At 44.8% G+C, this 24774-nt stretch overlaps 1 protein-coding gene across 2 annotated transcripts in view; it reads right to left on the reverse strand.

The window, feature by feature from the left end:
- Positions 1-506: 506 nt before the first annotated feature.
- Positions 507-24774, reverse strand: part of DYNC1LI2 (dynein cytoplasmic 1 light intermediate chain 2) — a 33356-nt gene continuing 9088 nt past the window's right edge. Inside the window, exons 4-14 of one of the 2 annotated variants that reach the window (XM_010355166.2) lie at positions 23712-23942; positions 16806-16975; positions 14968-15061; positions 12759-12894; positions 10533-10644; positions 9163-9222; positions 8237-8278; positions 7728-7845; positions 5838-5954; positions 3370-3437; positions 507-2443 (exon numbers count right to left, since the gene is read on the reverse strand). In XM_010355166.2, the coding sequence (XP_010353468.1) occupies positions 2357-2443; positions 3370-3437; positions 5838-5954; positions 7728-7845; positions 8237-8278; positions 9163-9222; positions 10533-10644; positions 12759-12894; positions 14968-15061; positions 16806-16975; positions 23712-23942 (1235 nt within the window). In that variant the 3' untranslated portion in view covers positions 507-2356. Of the gene's footprint in view, positions 3438-5837; positions 5955-7727; positions 7846-8236; positions 8279-9162; positions 9223-10532; positions 10645-12758; positions 12895-14967; positions 15062-16805; positions 16976-23711; positions 23943-24774 lie in introns of both variants that reach the window. The other variant, XM_010355167.2, reaches the window with a different exon arrangement.

Consider the following 24774-nt stretch of genomic DNA (forward strand, 5'->3'; position numbering starts at 1 on the left):
GCCACAAAGCAAGACCCTGTCTCAAAAACAAACAAAAAAAAAACACAAAAGGCAAATAACCTAATTTAAAAATGAGCAAAGAATCTGAATAGACATTTCTCCAAAGATACATAAATGGCCAATACACACATCAAAAGATGCTCCTTAACGTTGTTAGTCACTGAGATACCTACCACCTTCATACTCACGAGGATGGTTGTAATTTTTAAAAACCAAAAAAACCAGGCTGGGTTTGGTGGCTCACACCTGTAACTCCAGCGCTTTGGGAGGCCAAGGTGGGAGAGCCATTGGAGGTCAGGAGTTCAAGACCAGCCTTGACAACCCCACCTCTAAAAAATAGGATAAAATAAATATGGCTTTACAATGTTATTCTTTCCAGAATTTCTGACAATTTCAAGTGAGAGAGGTAAACATTTTTAGTTACGTGATCAGATACCCCATATGATTAGCAGACAATTCAATATATCTCCAGTGGGACGATTTACCACAAAGAAAGCCACCAAAAATTGTAAGCAGTCTGGATTCGTGTTTATTGAAGCCAGTAATTAGAGACATCTTCTTTTTTTCCCAGGACTAGAAAGCAAGGTTCCACATGACTGCATACTGCACCCGGACAGAGCCACACCCCTGGACTAAGGCTGGTGGGGGATAATCTGCAGTCTTAATTTTAAGTTAGAAACACCAATAAATTTAGTATACAGACAACAGTGAACTTTCACTTACAGCATTAACATTGTTAAGGTCATGATGTACAGAGCAGTCACTTTCAACTTTGTTAAATTAATAAAACACGACAATGCCTTCAGTTTACCGATTTTAAAATGCCAATCAAAAAAAGTGCAAACAAAATAACAATCTAGCAGCATATCTATTGCATTTTTAGGAAAGACCAATTCCTGGCCGTTATCTCAGCCACGTATTCAAAGTTGGGCTTTTCTTTGATTTTTTTTTTTTATTTTAAAGACAAACAGCAGATGTAACCATTACAATGTGCATAAATAGTCATAATAGTCATAAAATTGTCTTTAACAGTCTACCATACAAGTGTACTCTGCAAATAAAATGAATTTTACTTTAAAAACTAAAGGCTGTTTATTATTTGGCCTTTGGTTCCAATGCTTGAAAACCCCAAAATAACAAAACTCATCTCCCTTCCTCCCACCTCCCAAAAAGAACCCTGCAGCTCCCCAAAGTTGGTAGACTTTGGCAACCACTGAGCACATGACACTATGTATCAGCTTCTTCTGATACTAGGAGCATCCACTTGTCACGTGTAAATAAAAGTGGTCTCCAAGAAACCTTCCTTCACAAGACATGTCTTAGCATTTCATCAGTTTTAGTATATTTTATATTGACACAAAAAGTGCTTATCAGTTCAAATGATAGAAAAAAAAGACAAATTAAAATTTTGCATTAAAATTTAAAATTATACCATATCCCTCTTCGGCATGTGCCTTTCCAGGAATTCTTGTTTCTGAGGTCACTCATTTTACTCCCAGGGACTAAGCGACCCCACCTTTAGTGCGGCCACAAGCTGTTTGACATCTATTGGTCACTATACCACAATTATCATTCTACAGTCAGTTTACTGTCATTACCTAGACAACCTGGTAATTGGAAGCCACAATACATTTGTTTTTTTAAAAAACTGAATTAAAAAAGGAAAAAAATAGTATATTTCAACAATAAAACTGGCACAAGAAACGTTTCTATCTGAAAGGCAAGTTGATACTCAGCTTTCTCTTTAACAGTGTTCAGACCTTTAAGCAAGCAATTCAAGAAAGTCTTAAAAGACTCTTGACACAACATAGAATATTAAGTTATCCCCAGTACTTCATTAGTGGTCAGTCAAATCTGGTATGTAAAAGTAATGACATTAGGGAAGTTATGCTTAGACACAGTACAACAAACATTCATATAAAAAAAGTAAACTCCACATGGTGAACTGTGGTTTTTTCCCTTGGTTTGACAACATTTTATACATGAAATTCATGGTAGTGTTTGCATTTAAATGCTGTCATATATAAAATTAAAAGTGCAATTTCAAATCCACAGAAATCATTTCCAGAATGGTGGTATGACATGACAATGTGCGTGAATTTGCCCTAGGTGGGGAGACACCTGAAACTCTTTATTCCGTAAGAAAAAAAATGCTACATTTTATGAAAACACGTAACAAGAGAAATGTATCATTTCCATTTTCGGTATAAAACATTCATGCTTACTGTCCATCTGATAGCACTGATCAGACCGGGAAGCTAGGAAAAGACCCTTTTGCATCAGTGGACTCCTTGAAGCTTTCCACAAATCATAAGGCAGGACTTGGTACGAGCCAATTAACCAGAGTGCAATTACATTAAAAAACTCCCCCAAACTTTCTGTGGCACATTGCATTATGGTAAAACCAGAGGTTGATCACCCATTTTCTGTTAGTTAGGCCAGCCTGTGGTAGTAAAAACAAAAAATTTAATTTAAAAAACAAAGCAGGAGCTATTTAGACAACAAAATTCAAAGTAAACGAATTCTGTAACTGCTGACTTTGAAGACATCCCACAGTGACTGTCTGCCCCACAACACATATCCATGGAGCCCAGCACCTCTCAAGAGGACATAGCCTGAGCCAAGCACATGGGTCCCAGGCAGCTGCCATCATTCCCACCCCTGGGTCAGCTCCACCTGACTCAGGCACCCCCACAATTAATACATCTTTCATAAGTTAAAGATGCATTCGAAATAAGCCTAATTTCCATTTTGCTTAGTGTTTTGTTTGGAAATGCTTCTAACAATGATTCTCCAACTTCTACTGAATGCACAGTATTTACTGACACTGCTCATCTCCTCCTTCCTCCACCTCCCTCAACATTCAGCTTCCCCACCATCACTTCTCTCATTACTCCTTCTGGTCTTTCTTTCCTGGACTTTCTGCCACTTAATCTGCTTCCCAAGAACAAGTGAATTTGCTAACATGAAACTGGTCAGACTAACCATCATCTTACCAATGATTTCTTGGTCTCATTTGCTCCACCCTGATAGAAAGCGGGCCCTCCTTCTTTCACTCTACCTTCCCCTCCACAAGAAGCCCAGACGTGCTTGCCTCCCACAAAAGAGCCACATGCCCGAGAGTCCAAGGGTTATCCTTAACAAAGGGTCTGACATGTAACCTTCCTAAATGTGCATTTCATACTCGGACAAGCCAATGAAGTTTTTTTTTTTTTTAAGTTCATCTCCCCTGCCCCAAAAAACTGATAGCATGTGCCATATCAGAAAAATCCTGGTCTTAGCAGATCAATATACATAGTTATTTGGTCATTCGACATATGCACTTTTTAAGGAGGTTCAGGCTTCATTTTCTGTTGAAGAGTTTGTTACCATAGAGTCTGGCTTTCGAGTCATTCTATCCAGTTCTTCCTGAACATTTGACAACACTGTCTTTTGTCCTGAAAAAAGGCAAAAAAGCAAAGTAATGATGTGAGAAGAGGAAACAATTTTTTTTAAAGGAGCATTTAAAATTATACAGCCTTCTATAATCACTTGATGACAGTAATCTCAGTAAGAATGAGGAAAGCCTTTTTCCACTGCTGTGGAGAGGAGACCCCAACTCAGCACATCTTAATCCCAAAAGTCACAGCCCAGTGCTTCCTCCAACTCCAAGTGGGTGACCTGACTGCTCCCTGGCAGGGGGTGCCTTTGTGCCAAATACAAGAACCTTTCTGAAAACTTTCTCACCACCCAACCCTGACCCCTGTGCACTCTCACCACCACCTTCCTAGAAGTAGTATCTGAATTTCAGCAATGGAGGAAACTATTTTCTTCGCCCCAGATAGGTGTTTAGGTTTTGTTTACAATTATAACATTCTAGACTGACTCACATGGATAGCCTGAAAACATTGTTTCAATAACAATATAAGACTATAGCCAGATAATTCAATCCTGCACCAAGTCTGTACTCGTGTTTTTCTGCTGTCAGAAACTAACGGGCCTAGAAATAGACACCTATTTCCCAGTAGGGAATACTACCACCCCAGAGTCTGGGTCACTAGACCAGACTCTGAGTTTCTTAGAATATGGAAGCCACTGAAGGCCCAGGCTGCCCCAAGAATGGAGTGATTTCCTGAGGGTCTCCTCTGCCCTGAAGACATCAATTAGGGAAACACTGTATAAACATACCTTATAGCCAATGGAAAATGGAAAGCAAAGACCCCTTAAAATGTCCTCCAGCACGCCAGGTGCGGTGGCTCACGCCTGTCATCCCAGCACTTTGGGAGGCTGAGGCAGGGGGATCACAAGGTCACAAGTTCAAGACCAGCCTGGTCAATATGGTGAAACCCTATCTCTATTAAAAATAGAAAAAAATTAGCCGGGCATGGTGGCGGGCACCTGTAACCCCAAGCTATTCGGGAGGCTAAGACAGGAGAACTGCTCGAACCCGGGAAGCAGAGGCTGCTGTGAGCCAAGATCATGCCACAGCACTCCAGCCTGGGCGACAGAGTAAGGCTCCAATCTCAAAAAAAAAAAAAAAAAAAAAAAAAAAAAAATGTCCTGCAGCTTCCTGGGAAAATGTGTAATTCCCAAGGAACATGTTTTGTTTCGTTTCAGAGATCTCCAAGACACAGACCTGCCCTACCTACCTACATGGAAGAACAGATGGTGGCTGCCACAGAGGTGTGTATGTGATAAGTGGGGAGCTTCAGGGAGGAGGAGGAGGCCCTGACTCTGCAGTGAGACAGTGAGGGTTCACAGGTTCTAATTCACAGCAAAACTGGGGGCAGTGGAGTAAACCAAAATCCTTACAAAGCGTCACAGAAAAAAAAAAAAAGAACAAATAAAACATCACTGGTTCAGAACAACTAAGGCTTTAGTATAATTAAAAAAAATTAAAAGTATGCCGGGTGCAGTGGCTCACGTCTCTAATCCCAGCACTTTGCCAAGACAGGCGGATCGCCTGAGGTCAGGAGTTCGAGAACAGCCTGGCCAACACAGTGAAACACCATCTCTACTAAAAATACAAAAAAATTAGCCAGATGTGGTGGCGCGTGCCTGTAGTCCCAGCTACTCGGGAGGCTGAGGCAAGAAAATTGCTTGAACCCAGGTGGCGGAGGTTGGCAGTGAGTTGAGATCACGCCACTGCACTCTAGCCTGGGCGACACAGCAAGACTCCGTCTCTATTAAAACAAAACAAAACAAAAATTGTCAGCCAGGGGCGGTGGCTCACACCTAATCCCAGCACTTTGGGAGGCTGAGGTGGAGCGATCACCTGAGGTCAGGAGTTCAAGACCAGCCTGGCCAATATGATGAAACCACATCTCTACTAAAAATACAAAAAATTAGCTGGGCGTGGTGGCAGGGCGCCTGTAATCCCAGATACTCGGGAGGCTGAGGCAGGAGAATCGCTTGAACCTGGGAGGCGGAGGTTGCGGTGAGGTGAGATCCTGCCATTGCACTCCAGCCTGGGCAACAAGAGCAAAACTCCATCTTGGAAAAAGGAAAAAAAAAAAAAAAGAAAGTCACTGGTACACCCTCCATGGACCATGACTTCTACTGAAGAGGTTCTACAACAGGGCCACATATGTAATTTAGGCTATATCTCAACTCACCCAACACCCAGTTCCCGAGAACCCTAATGTACATAAATCCCACTCTCAATGTGCCAAGAAAACCTGCATGGTAGTACGGCAATCCCACTGAAAGCATGGCACACTGCTCAGTAGGAAGTGAAAACCTGCTTCCTTGCTTGGCTATTCAGGACCCTGCGGGGTCGGCAGGGCAGGTGTCCTCCTCTCCATCCTTGCAAGACTGCTCAACCACAAGAGTCACAGGTCTCCAAGGCCCTTCTGTACCTGACTTCTTGGCTGTGCTCTGCACCCCACCAGCACCAGGACTTCCAGGAGAGCCTGTCTTTTTACTCAACAGACTGTTGAAGAAGCTGGCCAACACCCCTTCACTTGCAGCATTATCTAAGGAAAATTAAAGGGGAAAAAAAAGCATCATATAAACTGGAAGACTTAAAATTAAACACCCTAGTTCTCAGCTTGGCATTAGCCATTTGTGGCTATCAGCTTCCTAGGATATTGATAACATTCATTTGCTACGATGCCTTTACACTGCTACCGCTGAGGCTACTTAGCATGATTACTAAGTGGAACCATGTTTACATTTCCCACTTGTTTGGGGGCAGAATAGATAACCTGTGCTCCACACCACCCTCCCCGTCCATGAGACAGTGTTTTTCAAAGTCGCATGAGCACTTAACATTCCAAACTTGCTGTGAAAAGCTCACATCCTGAATAGAACACACCCATCAAACATGCAAGCATTAAATAAAACTGTTTTTTAATGGTTTCATTGCAGGCAGTATCTCTGAGTATCACTAAGTTACTGGGATAAAAGCTACTTAATCTGAAAAGTAGTTGAGCTTGACAAGAGAAGTGAAGGAGGAAAAAATCCCCACAATTCATAAATAGTAATAATATAAACATAATGAGAAACAAGGCTAAGGATTCAAAATACACACTTTAAAGTGACTTCCTCAACCAGGTGTGGTGGCTCACGCCTGTAATCCCATCACTTGGGGAGACCAAGCAGGTAGGACTGCTTGAGGCTAGGAGCTTGAGACCAGCCTCGGCAATATAAGTGAGACCCCCACCTCTACAAAAAATTTTTTTGTGTTTTTTTGAGATGGAGTCTTGCTCTGTTGCCCAGGTTGGAGTGCAGTGGCACAATCTTGGCTCACTGCAACCTCACCCTCCCGGGTTCAAGCCATTCTCCTGCCTCTACCTCCCAGGTAGCTAGGATTACAGGTACCCACCATCACGCCTGGCTCCTTTATGTTTTTTAGTAGACAGAAGGTTTCACCACGTTGGCCAGGCTGGTCTCAAACTCCTGACCCCAAGTGATCTGCCCGCCTCAGCCTCCCAAGGTGCTGAGATTACAGGATTACAGGCGTGAGTCACCACACCCGGCCTTTTTTTTTTTTTTTGAAAGAGTCTCACTCTGTCACCCTGGCTGGAGTGCGGTGGCATAATCACAGCTCACTGCAGCCTCAATGCCCTGGGCTCAAGCAATCCTACCGCTTCATCCACTTGAGTAGCTGGGACTAGAGGCAAGCACAATCATGCCCAGCTAATTTTGAAATTTTCTGTAGAGGCGAGGTCTCACTATTTGGCCCAGGCTGGTCTCCAACTCTTGAGCTCAAGCGATCCTCCCACCTTGGCCTCCCAAAGTACTAGGATTATAGGCATGAGGCACTGCATCTGGTCTACAACGAAAATTTAAAAAATTAGCTGGGCATAGTGGCACACGCCTGTAGTCCCAGCTACTCAGGAGTTGACATGGGAGGATCGCTTAAGCCCAGGAGTTTGAGGCTGCAGTGCGCTATGATCACATGACTGTGCCACAGGCTGGGTGACAGACTGAGACCCTGTCTCTAGAAAAATAAAATAGTTACTATTTTGCATTCCTCTCTGAAGGAATGTGCAGGGCCTAAGTGAGGTCTCACACAGAGCCAGGTGCATGGGCTACCAATTCCAACAAAGGAACAGGCCCTGGTCTCTGTCTACCACAGACCTTCTTCCTCTGGAATGGGGGAAATGGAAAGTAGTCCTTATTGAGGAAGAGAATAGCCTGGCTTCCATGAGTCTCCACCTTATAGACTCAGCCACGCAGCCCCTGTAGGGCTCAGGTCTGAAACTACTACTCTCCAAAGAGACATACTTTTGAGGAATACATACTTTTGATGTTTGGGTCCGGCTTTTTTACTGACGTGCCCGGGGAGGAGCTAGGTACACTGGCTGGCCCTCCCCGACCCTGAGTCCTTGGAGAGCCAGAGGGTCCTCTTGCAGGAGATTCCTAAGTTCAAAAGCAGCTAAGGTCACACACAGGCATAACAATAACAAAAAATACATATGCCACAAACGGAGACATGCTTCTGCAGGATATTTTTCATAGGCTATGGTACAGGACTGGCAGTATGCTCTCAACTCAAGCCCTTTCTGGATCTGGTTCTCCTGAAAGACATCCAGGTAACAAAGCCAGCTCACTCTAATTCCCAGAGTTGCATTCTTTCACCAGAAACATCTTGAGTTTCTTTTATGTTTCTGGTCACGGGTCTTTAGGGAAACCAAATTCCCACTGAAAATACAAAACCCACACAAATATAAGCTCTCACAAATAATGGTATAAAGTTTGATGACACCTGCAACACTAGGCCTTGACCCTCTGTTTAGTGTAAGGTACTCACAGAAGCTCTCGTGGGCGTGGCTGGCTGCTTGGCAAGGAGTGACTGCAAAGAGAGGTACAAACTGGTCATTAACCAAGGCCTAGAGAAAAACTTACTCCAAGTACTCCACTAGAGGGCACTATTAACAACAACTAAGTCCCATGTTTTATACTACAAATGCAAAAAATTTTAATTGAGCAGTTTGGTGCATGGTGAAAAAAAATACTCCAAGTAACCAGTTTTGAAGCTCAGGAAGCAAGCAAGGGACAGAAAGGAAAAGGTTGGAAGAAGAAGGAAACAGTTGGAAAAAGAACCATCAAAACCTCCTGCTGACCTGCCTGTACCATTGGGCAGACAATAGGTGGACCCAGGACAAATCTAACAATAATCTAGGTTAGAGAAATGTGAAGTTTGCATTCTAAACCGTCAGCCTGGGGAAGTTACTCTCCTCACCTGCAAAATGGGCATTACCTGCCTTTATGTACAGGGCTGTGTGAGGCTACATGAAATAATGGATGGGTGCAGCACACTAACATGGCACATGTATACATATGTAACAAACCTGCATGTTGTGCACATGTACCCTAGAACTTAAATTAAAAATAAATAAATAAAAAGAAAGAAATAATGGAGTGTAGTCAGGTTACTTGGTAAACTGTCAACATAGGAAGAATTATGCCAGAAAACCGTATTTCTAAAGAAAGCACTTAAAAGACACGAATCCTACTATTCCTGTAGGAGTCTGCAAGGCAGGCAGGTGATCTGCTAAGGGAGGTGGTCCATCCCCAACTAATCCTAGAAATAGGAGGGAATGAGACCTGGTCCCAACCCCTCTACCACTGCAAGCTCTCTGTGAATTCCCACATGCAGACACCCCCAATCCCACCCTAGGAACTGGCATTTCATACATGAGAAGGCCTCTGTTCTAACCTCACTGGTCTTCCTACCTGTTGCTTCATTAGGAACACCTGCTCATCTTCTGCTGCCAACTCTTTGTCGTGGACCAGCTGTGAAGAAACATACACGTTTGTGGCCACAGGCCAAGAATACTCCCAACCACTGTCAAACTTCATGCTGAAAGGAGAGTCTGAGGCTCAGGCTTTGACACAGGTCTGGGGGATCCCTGCTGAGACTGCAGAGTAACATTTTTCTAGCCTGGCACAGACCTCTCCCAAAACCAGCTGTGGCACGTAGCCAACTGGCGTTTTTAAGTCTCGCAAGTTCTAAACACCTCAGGGTCTGCAGGACATCACATGAGGGGATCCAGTAACAGTAATCCAGAGGCAACAGCAGCACTGGCAGGACTTAATGGGAAACACCACCAACTCCAGGTGGGCATTCCATCACTCCTGCCCACCAGCCCCGAGCCATTTACATAACACCAGACCTCATTTAAAGATCAACAAGGCCAGGGGCGGTGGCTCAAGCCTGTAATCCCAGCACTTTGGGAGGCGGATCACGAGGTCAGGAGATCGAGACCATCCTAGCTAACACGGTGAAACCCCGTCTCTACTAAAAAAGACAAAAAAAAAAATAGCCGGGCAAGGTGGCGAGCACTTGTAGTCCCAGTTACTCAGGAAGCTGAGGCAGGAGAATGGCGTAAACCCAGGAGGCGGAGCTTGCAGTGAGCCGAGATCTGGCCACTGCACTCCAGCCTGGGTGACAGAGCGAGACTCTGTCTCAAAAAAAAAAAAAAAAAAAAATCAACAAAAGGCCCTGGGACTTAATACTCCCCACTACCCCCTACAAACTACACAACATGTAAGACCTGTTTCTTTATAGTTTTTTGTTTTGTTTTGTTTTTGAGACAGTCTCGCCCTTGTCACCCATGTTGGAGGAGTACAGTGGCATGATCTCGGCTTACTGCAACCTCCGCCTCCAGGGTTCAAGCAATTCTCCTGCCTCAGCCTCCCAAACTGCTGGTATTACACGAATGAGCCACCACGCCCCATCTTTATAGGTTTCTTTTTGCATTAAAAAACACCTAAACCCTTTTTCTTTTTTTTTGATATGGAGTCTCGCTCTGTTGCCAGGTTGGAGTGCAGTCATGCAATCTGGGCTCACTGCAACCTCTGCCTCCCAGGTTCAAGCGATTCTCATGCCTCAGTCTCCCAAGTAGCTGGGATTACAGGCGCCCGCCACCATACCTGGCTAATTTTTGTATTTTTGGTGGAGACAGGGTTTCGCCACATCGGCCAGGCTGTCTCAAACTCCTGACCTCATGTGATCTGCCCGCTTGGCCTCCCAAAGTGCTGGGATTACAGGTGTGAGCCACCGCGCCCAGCCCTAGGCCCTTAAAGCAATTGTCTTTGACTACCTTTCTCACGGGAGGTTTCACAATAAAGTCTTCATATGCATCTTCTGGCTTCACGGTTGTAAAATTTTCGTGTAAAATAGCTATTTTCTTTTCATTGTCCCAGCCTGCAGGTCTAAAGGCAAAGAGAGAGGAACTGAATTGCTTTTTCTGGGGTTGCCTTAGAGCATACTCAGATCACATTCAGGACTCCTCGGTAGGACTCTTCCCATAAGATACAGTGTGTAGTTGTTGGGGGCTGTTTGTAGCTTTTGGCAGATGTGCCAAAATACACTGTGGATATAATCCATCAGAACAACATCGCAGGTCCTGCTCCACACTGAGTTCACGGGCCCAAGGTCTAAGGAGCTAGTACGAGATCTGACTCCACAGGCTGCCCCACTCAAAGCATTTAGCACTTTCCCACAACTCCGCCTAGAAGAGCAAGGACACAGTGGGATCCTGTTCTGACAGAGAATAGGATGCAGAGAGCAGCACAGAAGGCAGAGCTCAGGATGGGATGGTTTTCTTGGGCTCTGTCATGGCTCCTCTCCTGCAGGTTGTTTCTCTAAGAATTCTTTCTACAGTTATCTTGTGGACTGGTTCATTAACTTTGCTTGCATGGGAAGATGTGCCCTAGAACCAAGTGGCATGCAGGGCCTGTGTTTATCCTAGGCCCCAAACCAGAGGAGCACAGTCCTTGAGGTTCCTACACCAGTGCTAGGCAGCTCAACATCACAGGTAGGATGGCACCCAAGTTCCATTAAGTGAAGCCACAGCCTAGGGTTCCCACCTGAATCCCTTAAAGGTAGCAATGGTAAAATGTCCTGTATGACACACTTTTGAACTCAAGCAGCTCTGAAAGATGGCAAATGACTGATTGTTCTCACAGGCCTTTCATTCTCCATCTGACTTCTACTCCATAGCTCTATAATCAAGAGGGTACTTAGCCAGGGTGCTCCACCCCAATATCCTTGCTGACTTTGCCAGTCACCAGAGAAGTAACCAACAGGACCAAATGTGCAAAGGGGTAGGGCATGACTGAGATACTGCCGTGGGCCATGCAGCCTTCGTAAGCTCAGAGATGCTTCTTCATTCCAGACCAGCCCCAAAATCAACTGGTCTCCTTGCTCCTAGGGATGACATGTGATTTGGATACCAAGTGATTCCAAAAACACACCTCTCACTGGGCTTGTGCCTTTGGCACCTGCCTGACTGCTCTGAACAAGTCTCTAAAATCAGCCCAAGCCTGTAGGTATGCCACCTAGGATTAGCCTGAGTGACACTCTCCCTGACTATGCAGGAGGCAACCCAGTTCCCTGATAGCTCCTGGCTTTCGCATTTCCAGCCTCTCACAGACTGCACTCCCCGGCTTCCCCTATTGCAATTCTTTCCAGTCCGCCTGGGATCTACCACTTGTCTTCCAGCATCACCCTCCCACCTTCCCTGCCATACTTCCTCCATAACCCCATCACTGCCCTTCCCTTCTTCAGCTGTGTATGTCCCCTCTACAGTGCCATGTGCAAGGAACACGTATCATTCATTTCTGTGTCCCTTGCAGAGAACCTGAGCACCTAGTGGGTGCTAAGTAAGGTTTCCTGAATGAATAATGTAATTGTTTTTTAAGTCAGGAGGATACTGAAGCCTGAACATCAATCTGCTCACACAATTCCTGTCAGAGACCACAGCTTCACATGTATGCATCCAGCAACACTATGATTCTCCAGTGAGAGAAAGACACCAGGTTGGGAAAACAGGTCTCCAAGTCTCTATCGAGGACAATCAACTCCAGTGGCTCCCAAAATGTGAAATGCCAGAAACACAGTAAGCACTTAGTATAGCCAAAGCCTGTGCTGACAGAGATGCTGAGAGGATGTTTGCAATCATCCCTGCCAACACACAGACAAAGCAGGCGCTTTAACAGAAGACATTCAGGATCCCCCAAGCACAATTCCCTATATTCCCTCCCCAGCCAGTATCTTACCAGAGTTGACAGTGAGTGCCAAAAATGGCTAGCTTAGGTTTTGGCAACTTGCTCTCAATGAAGAAAGGCAGCACCCCTGACCACACCACCCACTTCCCTCAGGCAAATGCCTCATAATCCGGAAAGGAGCAGAAAGAGAAGGTGCAGTGAGAGAGCTGGCTGTAGAAGACACAGACAGAAGGCACTTTCCTTGAAGGGGTAAAATGTAAAAAGCAAATGTACTTGTAAAAAGAAGAGTTTCCAAGCATCATCTCAAAATAACTCACATAAAAACGGCATCCTTTTCCACAACTAAGGCAGGTGTGGTGAAGTGGAAACCGTATGTTTTATGAACAATATACTTATACAACAAGTCGAGGTTTTTCTCTTCTTTCACTGATGTGTAAATCAAGGCAGCTCCATCTAATCAATCTGCTTAAGAAAAATCAATTCACTGCAGGAGGAGACAAAATCAAACACATACAACCTCAAAGTACTATTCATAGGTTGATCAGTTTTTGATCAATACATGAGTAACAGAAAGCATTACAATTTTAAAAACTAAAACGCTTATAGTATTACATATGCATATTGCAAACTGGTAAAATAAATAAATAAATAAATAAATAAGTAAAAAGGTCATAGTAGCAGATGAACCAAGTCAAAAGCATAAAGCTATGTTGATGCTAGTGGGCTGTGCAGTTTATTTTTTAACACGTAAATTGTTGTCTTGATCTCACAAATTACTCCCTGAGAAGTCAAGTACTGGCTCTGAGGTTAGCCCAGGAAAATACTCTCAGAATATCAAGGTACACAGATTCCTTCCCAGGCAGATGCCTACCTGTGACCAAATTTATCACTAAACCCATTTTTTGAGGGATGGGTGCCAACAGGCTAATGGGCCATCCCAAAAAAGGTGGCAGGAACTCATCTCTCACCTCCACCCCAGGGTGTGGAACCATGGCACCAGCTGCTATTGGCCTTTTACAGTAACAGGACTCAAAAGACTGCAGACACCACCACCTCTCTATCATGCACAGCATGAAACATAAACATATGGGGAAACACCAATGGCCTATAAAACAATACCCTGTTTGGTAACTGACCTTTTCTACATAAAAGCAAAGTTTAAAAATATTTCTGCCATACGCGGTGGCTCACGCCTGTAATCCCAACACTCTGGTAGGCCGAGACGGGTGGATCACAAGGTCAGAAGATCGAGACCATCCTGGCTAACACAGTAAAACCCCGTCTCTACTAAAAATTTTAAAAAAACTATCTGGGCAAGGTGGCGGGCGCCTGTAGTCCCAGCTACTCAGGAGGCTGAGGCAGGAGAATGGCATGAACCCAGGAGGCGGAGCTTGCAGTGAGCCGAGATCATGCCACTGCACTCCAGCCTGGGCGACAGAGCAAGACTTCGTCTCAAAACAAAAAAATATTTCTAAGACAGTATGATAAAAGTAATTTGATGATAAAATGATCACATTAAATTCTTAACATGAAAGCTTATCAAATGCATAGCATTAATAAAATTGGGCGGACGCTGTGGCTCACGCCTGTAATCCCAGCACTTTGGGAGGCCGAGGCGGGCAGATCACTTGAGGTCAGGAATTCGAGAACAGCTTGGCCAACATGCTAAAACCCTGTCTCTACTAAAAATACAAAAATTATCCAGATGGCCGGGCATGGTGGCTCAAGCCTGTAATCCCAGCACTTTGAGGGGACCGAGGTGGGTGGATCACATGAAGTCAGGAGTTCGAGACTAGCCTGGCCAACATGGTGAAACCCCATCTCTACTAAAAGTACAAAAATTAGTCAGGTGTGGTGGCTCATACCTGTAATCCCAGCTACTCGGGAGGCTGAGGCAGGAGAATCGCTTGAACCTAGGAGATGGAGGTTGCAGTGAGCTGAGATCATGCCATTGCACTCCAGCCTGGATGACAAGAGTGAAGCTCTGTCTCAAAACAAACAAAAAATCTGGATGTGGTGGCACACAACTGTAGTCCCAGGTACTCAAGAGGCTGAGGCAGGAGGATTGCTTGAACCCAGGAGCACAAGGCTGCAGAGAGCTAAGATTGCACTACTGCACTCCCGCCTGGGTGACAGCGCAGACTCCGTCATAAAAAACAATTAAAAAATATGCCAAGCGCAGTGGCTAACAGCTATAATCCCAGCACTTTGGGAGACTGAGGTGGGTGGATCACTTGAGGTCAGGAATTTGAGACTAGCCTGGCCAAAGTGGTGAAACACTGCCTACAAACAAACAAACAAACAAACAAACAAACAAACAAACAAACAAACGCATGATCAAAGGTAGACACAAGTTAATAAAACTAAAACTCCAACACAGTAAAACATAAACCTACTAAAAAGATATATACAAAATTCTCTCTGGCAGAACACTATTTTGAGTTCGGGAGGTGCTTTATCTCTTTGAAGATGCCCCATTTGGAAGAAAGCCTGTGACTCAGGCCCCACACAGCGCCCAAAGGATACACTGAAGGCAGAACCTCCGCAGGTGTGACTGGATAAAGTCCAAATGCTCATCCCTGTAATCGTGCTCCTTCTCCAAGACACTCACCGCATCACACTGCAGGGAAGACAGACAGAGTCATCTTTTTGCCTCATTGCCTGCTGATGATGGGAACACCGCATTCTTCAAATATAAAGTATTGTGGCTCCAAAGAAGAAAGCCATAGCTCATAGGTCCAAGCATTAATTAGAGAAGAGTAAAAAAGAACTGGAGATTTTTCTCATTCATATTGGGCCTCAGTTTTTTTTTTATCCATAGAGTGAAGATGTAATAGGCCTGATCACCTAATAGTTTGTTCTAAACATCAAACAAGCTCCCACCAGGAGACAGGCCCAGTGCACACAGTTGTGCACTCCACTCCACTCCACAGGGCTCCATTCTCAAGAACAGGATGAGAATGGCACACTATAATTGGGTAACATGATGGCTCTGACTGGAAATAAAGTACTTTTAAAACCCCAAATGTGGCCAGGCGTGGTGGCTTATGCTTGTAATCCCAGCACTCTGGGAGGTCAAGGCAGGCAGATCACCTGAGGTTGGGAGTTTGAGACCAGCCTGACCAACATGGAGAAACCCCTATCTCTAATAAAAATACAAAATTAGCCGGGCGTGGTGGCAGGCACCTGTAATCCCAGCTACTCAGGAGGCTGAGGCAGGAGAATCACCTGAACTGGGAAGGCAGAGGTTGCAGTGAGCCGAGATGGCACCATTGCACTCCAGCCTGGGCAACAAGAGTGAAACTCCATCTCAAAAAAAAAAAAAAGTTTTAAAACCTATTGTTTTTCCTCATATAAGAGATACAACTTTATTTCTCTATGACTGAACTTAGTTTTTTTTTTTCTTTTTGTTTTGTTTTTTTGAGACATAGTCTCACTCTGTCGCCCAGGATGGAGTGCAGTGGCGCCACCTCAGCTCACTGTAACCTCAGCCTCCCAGCTCAAGCAATTCTCCTGCCTCAGCCCGAGTAGCTGCAATTTATAGGCGCCTGCCACCATGCCCGGCTAATTTTTGTATTTTAGTAGAGACAGGGTTTCACCATGTTGGCCAGACTAGTCTTGAACGCCTGACCTCAAATGATCCACCCACCTGAGCCTCCCAAAATGCTGGGATTACATGAGCCACCATGCCTGGCATGACTGAACTTAATTTCTATTCCTACCTCATCATTCTATTTTTCCACCATCAGTTTGGACCACATCAACTGATTTAAACAGACTTAAGAAAACTGCTGTGAGTTCTTTTTTTTAAATTTATTTTTTTTGAGACGGAGTCTCGCTCTATCACCCAGGCTGGAGTGCGGTGGCGTGACCTCAGCTCACTGCAAGCTCCGCCTCCTGCGTTCACGCCATTCTCCTGCCTCAGCCTCCCAAGTAGCTAGGACTACAGGCGCCCACCACCACGCCTGGCTAATTTTTTGTATTTTTAGTAGAGATGGGGTTTCACTGTGTTAGCCAGGATGGTCTCCATCTCCTGACCTCGTGATCTGCCCCCTCAGCCTCCCAAAGTGCTGAGATTACTGCAACTGGCCAACTGCTGTGAATTCTAAGTTTGAAAGTCAATAGTGCTTCAGAGACATTAACCCTAGGCCATGAGTAAACTGACTAGTCATGTTTCCTGCATTTAAATTTTCAATTTACATGATAATTTTTTCTGTCTTGACATATTCAATGTACCTTAACGAATCCCAAATAGGCCCAACTCTCCCCTGGGAAAAAAATGTCAATAGTTTCTCAAACTTTCTTGCAGATGGTGACTGTTCACTACCTGAACCCAGCCAAGCCAATAACCCCCTGGCACGCACCTTTGTGCACACCACCAACACCGGGATCCCCAGGTTATGAGTCAGCACATTGTCACCCAGAGGCAGGGCAACGTTTTCTTCATCGGAGCCTGAGGTCAGAGGTCCTCTCCTCTGTGGTGAACCTTGACAACCTTCTTCAGGTTCCATATAGTCTTGAAAATCTTTCACAACTGGGGGAAAAAGGGAAAAGAAATTACATGCACATAAATAAAAATACATGTTAGCTTTAGAACACTGAAAAGAAGGCAGTAACAAGCACAAAACACACATGCAGTTGTGTGTGACAAACTTCCTAGTCACATCCAACTGCAAAATCAAGGATTTGGGGATGGTGATACAAAATGCTGATTCTGACATATTCAGTGTGAGCTTTGTAACATTAGGGCAGCAAAGACATTCCCCTGGGCATCTTTAATCGCACCAAACTCCTGAACAGGTTTTTTTTCTTCTTTTTTGAGACAAAGTCTGGCTCTGTTGCCCAGGCTGAAGTGCAGTGTGGAGAGATACCACCATCTTGTGAGCTCAAGTGATGTTCCCACTTCAGCTTCCCAAGTAGCTGGGACTAACGGTATGTGCCACCACACCCAGCTAATTTTTAAATTTTCGTAGAGGTGGGATCTTTCTATGTTGCCAGGTTGGTCTCAAACTCTTGGGTTCCAGAGATCCTGCTATCTCGGCTTTCCAAAGTGCTGGAATTATGGGATTACAGGCTTGAGCCACCATGTCTGGCCCTTAAACACGTTTTTAAAAAATTCTTGCCGGGCGCGGTGGCTCAAGCCTGTAATCCCAGCACTTTGGGAGGCCGAGACGGGAGGATCACGAGGTCAGGAGATCGAGACCATCCTGGCTAATACGGTGAAACCCCGTCTCTACTAAAAAATACAAAAAACTAGCCGGGCGAGGTGGCGGGCACCGGTAGTCCCAGCTACTCGGGAGGCTGAGGCAGGAGAATGGCGTAAACCCGGGAGGCGGAGCTTGCAGTGAGCTGAGATCTGGCCACTGCTCTCCAGCCTGGGTGACAGAGCGAGATTCCGTCTCAAAAAAAAAAAAAAAAAAATCTAATGTTTCAATAGTTCTTACCATGAAGAAAGCCACTTTTCTTTTTTATTTTTTTTGAGACGGAGTCTCGCTGTGTCTCCCAGACTGGAATGCAGTGGCACGATCTCGGCTCACTGCAAGCTCCACCTCCCAGGTTCACGCCATTCTCCTGCCTCAGCCTCCCGAGTAGCTGGGACTACAGGTGCCCGCCACCATGCCCGGCTAATTTTTTGTATTTTTAGTAGAGCGGGGTTTCACCGTGTTAGCCAGGATGGTCTCGATCTCCTGACCTCGTGATCCACCTGCCTCGGCCTCCCAAAGTGCTGCGATTACAGGCGTGAGCCACCATGCCCGGCCATCCACTTTTCTTATGTATCTTACATTTTCAAAATACCAGAAGAGTTGAACTGTGTTACTTCAACATAGGCAACCATTAGAAACAGCTATAACTTACAATACTCATCACAGTCCATTAGAAACACTTAAACTGGGCACAGTGGCTCATGCCTGTAATCCCAGCACTTTGGGAGGCCGAGGTGGGTGGTTCACCTGAGGTCAGGAGTTCGAGACTAGCCTGGCCAACATGGCAAAAGCCCATCTGTACTAAAAATACAAAAATTAGCTGGGGGTGATGGTGCACCTGTAGTCCCAACTACTTGGGGACTCGTGCTAAGGCACGAGAATAGCCTAAACCTGGGAGGTGGAGATTGCTCTTGCGTCACTGTACTCCAGTCTGGGCAACAAAGTAAGACTATATCTAAAAAAAAAAAAAAAAAAAAGCTTCCATCCTGGCCAACAGGGTGAAACCCCATCTCTGCTAAAAATACAAAAATTAGCTGGGTGTGGTAGTGCGTGCCTGTAATCCCAGCTACTCGGGAGGCTGAGGCAGGAGACTCATTTGAACTTGGGAGTCGGAGATTGCAGTGAGCCGAGATCACACCACTGCACTCCAGCCTGATGACACAGCGAGTCTCCGTCTCAAAAAAAAAAAAAAAAAGCTTAATGAAACAATTCGAATTTTATAAGAACATGCTGTTTCCACACAGCTATAGTCTGTCAGCACTAAGTAACCAGGCTGGTCTTGCCCAGCACCAGATGTAATTCCTTATTATCCTCACTCTTGTGAACTCAGTCTTATCTTCTGGGGATCCCAAGCCACTTGTGCAGTGTTCATGGCCTATTCCTGCCTAACACAAGAAAGGGTCAGTGGTACACCATCCACTTATTGGCATACAATGTTCACTAATCCAGCTAAGGAAGGCCATTAAGGTGACAATGGTCCAAGCCTCAGTTAACCCAAGTGACCACAAAGTCCACAGCTCTGCACCTTTATGTGAGCACTTCAAGACTCTCATGTTGGGCCAGAGAACAAAAAATGCAACAGTTAAAGCTACCTTGAGCCAGAGAAGAAAACAGGCAGCTCTACCCTTCTAAGTCCAGTTAGACTGAAGGATCAAAAGCCTTGTACTCTCACCAACATGCTAAGTAAATTAAAATAACAGGACTGAAGTGGACCTAGAGAAAGGTCCTATCTACTCCTCTTTACCCACAAAACAGGTTTCAAACATGTCCCCTGCTGTGAAATACTATCTCACCATCTGGAGAGAAATTGTTAACACTGCAGTGTGTGTATACCCAAGAAAAAATGCACGTTTTACTATCCAACTTACATCGTCCTTTCTCTTTTTAATACTGCCTTTTCACTCATGTTATGTACATTTGCTCTGCCTTCTAAATTGCTTTCTAAAATGCTAAGTTGGCCAGGCGCAGTGGCTCAATGCCTATAACCCCAGCAGTTTGGGAAGCTGAAGTGGGCCAGTTGGTTGAGCCCAAGAGTTCGAGACCAGCCTGGGCAACATGGCGAAACCTCGTCTGTACAAAAAATTAGCCAGTCATGGTGGTGCATGCCTATAGTCCCAGCTACTCAGAGGCAGACAAATTGAGTGAGCCCAGCAGGTCAAGGCTGCAGTGAGCCATGATGGTGCCACTGTCCTGCAGCCTGGGCAACAGAGCCAAGACCCTGTCTCAAAAAAAAATTAAATAAAATAAAATGTTAAGTTATTTAAAAATATGAATTTCCTACTGTTGTTGGGCAGCCACAATTAAGTCATTCCTCTAGAGTGTGAATAATCTAACCTAGGGCTTCTGAACTATTTGCTCCTCATGGCACAGGTAAAGTACAGCAGAAAAGTTTACAGTGCACGAGGTAATGGGGTGGAGGTTTGTAGAGCCAGCTGTCTGAGCTGCCTGCCTCCACCTTCCCACCATAGCTTAGCTCACCTGTGAGCCTTTCCATGCTCTGTGCTGCTCACTGTCTGGAAAGCCCTAGTTGAGTGCCTCATGAGATCTTGGGGCATTAGATCTTGCCCAGTTAAGCCATTGTATATTTTATTGATTTGAAGATTTGTTAAGTGCTTTTAGAGAGAAAAATGTGAGAATATTTGATTCTTTTAAAGACCCTTCAACAACCACGTTGAGTTCTTCTCTGTTTTTGTCCAAAATGGAGTAAAGGTCACTTGACTAGATTATTTATATTGACAGTGAAGTGTTTGTGTGTGTGTGTGTGTGTGTGTGTGTGTGTGTTTTGAGACAGAGTCTCACTGTCACCCAGCCTAGAGTGCAATGGCACGATTTTGGCTCACTGCAGCCTCCTCCTCCTGGTTTCAAGTGATTCTCCTGCCTCACCCTCCCAAGTAGCTGGGATTACAGGTTCCTGCCACCATGCCTGGCTAATTTTTGTATTTTTAGTAGAGACAAAGTTTCACCATGTTGGCCAGGCTGGTCTTGAACTCCTGACCTCATGATCCACCCACCTCAGCCTGCCAAAGTGCTGGGATTACAGACATAAGCCACCATGCTCGGCCTGACAGTGAAGTTATATGAATGAGCTTAATTAAAGAGATGCTGTAGAGATGAAATATCATATCTGCACTGTAGGGCTTAATCGGTTAGTTTTCAGTTTGCTCACTATGATATGAAAGACAAAGCTCTCAGATAATTTCAGAAGCTCATATAATAGTAACCTCAAATCTTTGTAAATAAAAACTCACGGTTTCGCCATGTTGCCCAGGCTGGTCTCGAACTCTTGGGCTCAACCAACTGGCCCACTTCAGCTTCCCAAACTGCTGGGGTTATAGGCATTGAGCCACTGCGCCTGGCCAACTTAGCATTTTAGAAAGCAATTTAGAAGGCAGAGCAAATGTACATAACATGAGTGAAAAGGCAGTATTAAAAAGAGGAAGGACGATGTAAGTTGGATAGTAAAACGTGCATTTTTTCTTGGGTATACACACACTGCAGTGTTAACAATTTCTCTCCAGATGGTGAGATGGTATTTCACAGCAGGGGACATCAGCCCACCTGGGGCTTCCCTTTGCAATCAGATGGGAGTGGGTACAAGAAGATCAAAGAGTATCTTCACTGCTGCTGCTGCTTCTCTCTCAACTTTTCCCTCCTACCTCATTTATTGGTTCCAGAGTCCTGAGAAGACTCCATAGTCCTACATAAGCACAAGAAAAGCCACAGATATAAGACAAGAAGACTAAAGTACAAAAAAGCGCCACCTTCTGGTGGCTATTCCCTCTCACTCAGATGATCCCTGCAGCCAAACAGCTGCCACACACACAAAACCACAGGGAAACTAACCCTAAAAGAGAGTGGCCAGCCATGGAGCCGCTTTCCAAAATCAAAGACTGGAGACTGGTGTTGGACTGGAAACTAGGTTGAATAACAGCATTCCATACAATATCTAGAGTCCAATTAATCTGGAAAGGAAGAGTTCTCTGGGCAAGAGGATAGCCAACTGCTTTATTAAAATGTAACCTAAACCCAGTACTAACTAACAAAGCCTCCTCCAACATACAACACAAAGACGTGGCTACCATTCCAAACATCTGAGAAGGTGTGGTGACAGCAGAGAGGCCAATGGAAAGCCAACCAGAGTCATGAGACATGGTTCCAGCAATTGCTAGCTGCCGTACAGTGTCCTCTCTCCTCTTCCTCCTTATAACCAAACTGAACTGATATTTAGAACACATGGCAACCCAAAGTAAAGATTACACATCCCAGCCTCCTTAAAAGGCAGTAGCCCCTGCAGCCCTGCATTCCTCTTCCTCTATCCTGCTGACTGGAACACGGATGTGAAGGCTAGAGCTCTGTCAGGAGGAAGAGAACCACACCCCAGAAATGACAAAGCAGTAAGCACAAAGGAGCAAGGTCCTCCAGCTGTCTTCCCAGGACTACTTTCCAGTCCTCAACTACCTACAACTCTAGATTTCATTTACAAGAGAGAATAGCCCTCAGTCTTGTTTAAGCCATTATGTTAGCTCAGGTTTTATGTCACATGCAGCTGAATCTAATTCTAAGTAACAGCCATCAATGACTAAACCACAAAATAAATTCAGTGTTTTAAGGAAATTTAAGCTCCCCAGGGGCAGGTATTTTATTTACTGTGTCTCCAGCACCTAGAACAGTACCCGGTATCTGGTACAGTATAGGGCAGATGCTTTCCCTATCTGGGAAAAAACAATATCCTTGGCTCAATCTCTCTCTTTTCTGTCTTAACAAATCTCTACAAGGTTATCACTCTAAGAAAACAGCTTCAGAGAACTGAAGTCGCCAGTGCATTAGCCCACTCATCTGGGTACAAAGCTGTCTGTGCAGTGGATGAAAGCAGGTCTTCAGACTCAGAACTATTCAGAGAAGTTGTCCTTAAGGGCTCTATTTCAGAGAAAAAGACGCATTATCTAGAAAGGTCAGTGGCTGAAGACACATGAGCTGAGCTGCATAACAATCACAGTAGTACACATGCGGGTGACTAGGGAAATATACACATGCACAACAAGCCGAAGAATGAGATGTTAAACTCATTGTTTTAGCCAACGTGGGACAGAAGCAAGATGAAGGACAGGATAGAAAACACACTGTGAGAAATTTGATTTAAAAAGCACATCAAAATTTCTGAACCATTCCGCCAGTTAAGTGTGAAGATCCTGAGTGCCATACCCCAGAAGCCCTCATTAATTCACTAGAGGGGTGATGTCATCCTGTGGAAATATGCCAGGCTGGGTCAAGCTTGCCCTGGCCAGGACGGCTGCTGCTGCTGCTGCTGCCATGGCTCTAGCCCCTGCCCCTCCCATTTCCCTGGCAAGTGGACAGAAGATGATGTAACTGCACAGAAGCAAGGGAAAGGAAAAACAAGCTTCTGAACCACATTAAGGAAAAAAAAAAAAAAAAACCAAACAAACTTCCTTTAATTTGAAAGTTATTTGCTGTCAAAAGGGCTTGGATGTCCTTAGTCCAAAATAACTTTTCATGTTAACTACCAAAAAAAAAAAAAAAAAAAAAAAAAAGACCCTCCTATTTCTAATTAAAATGATATTTTGCTGGATTCCAAAATGAACTAAGGAGCTGAAAGCTTTGTCTTTTTTAGGACTTCCTCCAAGCCTGCCAACATGAGGGTCCATAGAGCCTTAATGGAATTCCAGGGTAGTGAACTCAAGCTGCACAGACCACAGCAAACCCTCACATCCTCTGATGTTAACTCTGCAGACACAGCATAACAGAAAAGCTCAGAGATCCACAGAACTTAACACATTTTGGGAAGTGAGGGAAGAACTCTTATTTGAAATGGAAACCAATGAAGATAATGAATGTTTATTTGTTTTCTTCAACTTGTGACACTTGAGTTACAGACTGCTTTGAATACTTTTGACTACTAAGTTTACAAGAGGAACTCTTAAATAAATGGTGCAAACAAAACAAAACCACGAAGCAAGGGAAGCCTCTAGGATTGGGAAAAGGAAGGTGATTCAAACCATCTAAAGAGACTAGTGAATTTCCCAATTAAGAAAATTATATTTTACTCACACTTCCGTTCCAGCTCCCTCATTTTTTCTGGTGGAATTTTCATTTTATCAATGTGCTCACGTAAAACACTAGCCCATTTCTGCAGAGATTCCATCACAGTCCAAGGTCTAGACATGTCTGCAACAAAAATGACGAGGGTCTCTGGCAAGGATTCAGCAGAAACTGCAAATTTCAGCAGGCCTTTGTGGTACAAGTCTCCATCCAGAATCCACACATTGCAGCGCGTGTGATCTGAGAAAAGAAGTGAATGAAGCTAGTTACCATCTCACAACGACCATCAGCACAGCTGTAGAAACAGACATATCAGGAAGATCTTGAAGGTGACAGCTATGAATTCTAAATAGAATGCAAAATTTAGTAATCCAAACTAAAAAGTGCCCAAATGCTCAGTAGACAGCAATCCTTGGTCCTAGTGCCTTTAAAACTACAGTAATATAATAGGGTCCAGGCATGGTGGCTCACACCTGTAATCCCAACACTTTGAGAGGCTGAGGCAGGCGGATCACTTGAGGTCAGGGGTTCGAGACCAGCCTGGCCAACATGGTGAAACCCCATCTCTACTAAAAGTACAAAACAAATTAGCCAGGCGTCGTGACACTCGCCTGTAATCCCAGCTACTTGGAAGGCTGAGGCAGGAGAATCGCATGAACCCCAGGAAGTAGAGGTGGCAATGCGGTGAGATTGTGCCAACGCACTCCCGCCTGGGTGACAGAATGAGAGTCCCTCTCAAAAAAAACTACAGTAATATAGGAAGTGTTCACACCTAAAAAGGTTTCCAAAATGTCTATGTAGTAAAGAGTAAGGGTATCGGACCGGGCATGGTGGCTCATGCCTGTAATCCCAGCACTTAGGGAAGCCAAGGCAGGCGGATCATGAGGTCAGGAGTTCAAGACCGGCCTGGCCAGCATGGTGAAACCCCGTCTCTATTAAAAATACAAAAATTAGCTGGGCGTGGTGGCGGGTGCCTGTAATCCCAGCTACTTGGGAGGCTAAGGTAGGAGAATCACTTGAACCCGGGAGGCAGAGGTTGCCGAGAGTCGAGATTGTGCCACACTGCACTCCA

The sequence above is a fragment of the Rhinopithecus roxellana genome, chromosome 20 (assembly GCF_007565055.1).
Source record: "Rhinopithecus roxellana isolate Shanxi Qingling chromosome 20, ASM756505v1, whole genome shotgun sequence".
NCBI lineage: Eukaryota > Metazoa > Chordata > Mammalia > Primates > Cercopithecidae > Rhinopithecus > Rhinopithecus roxellana.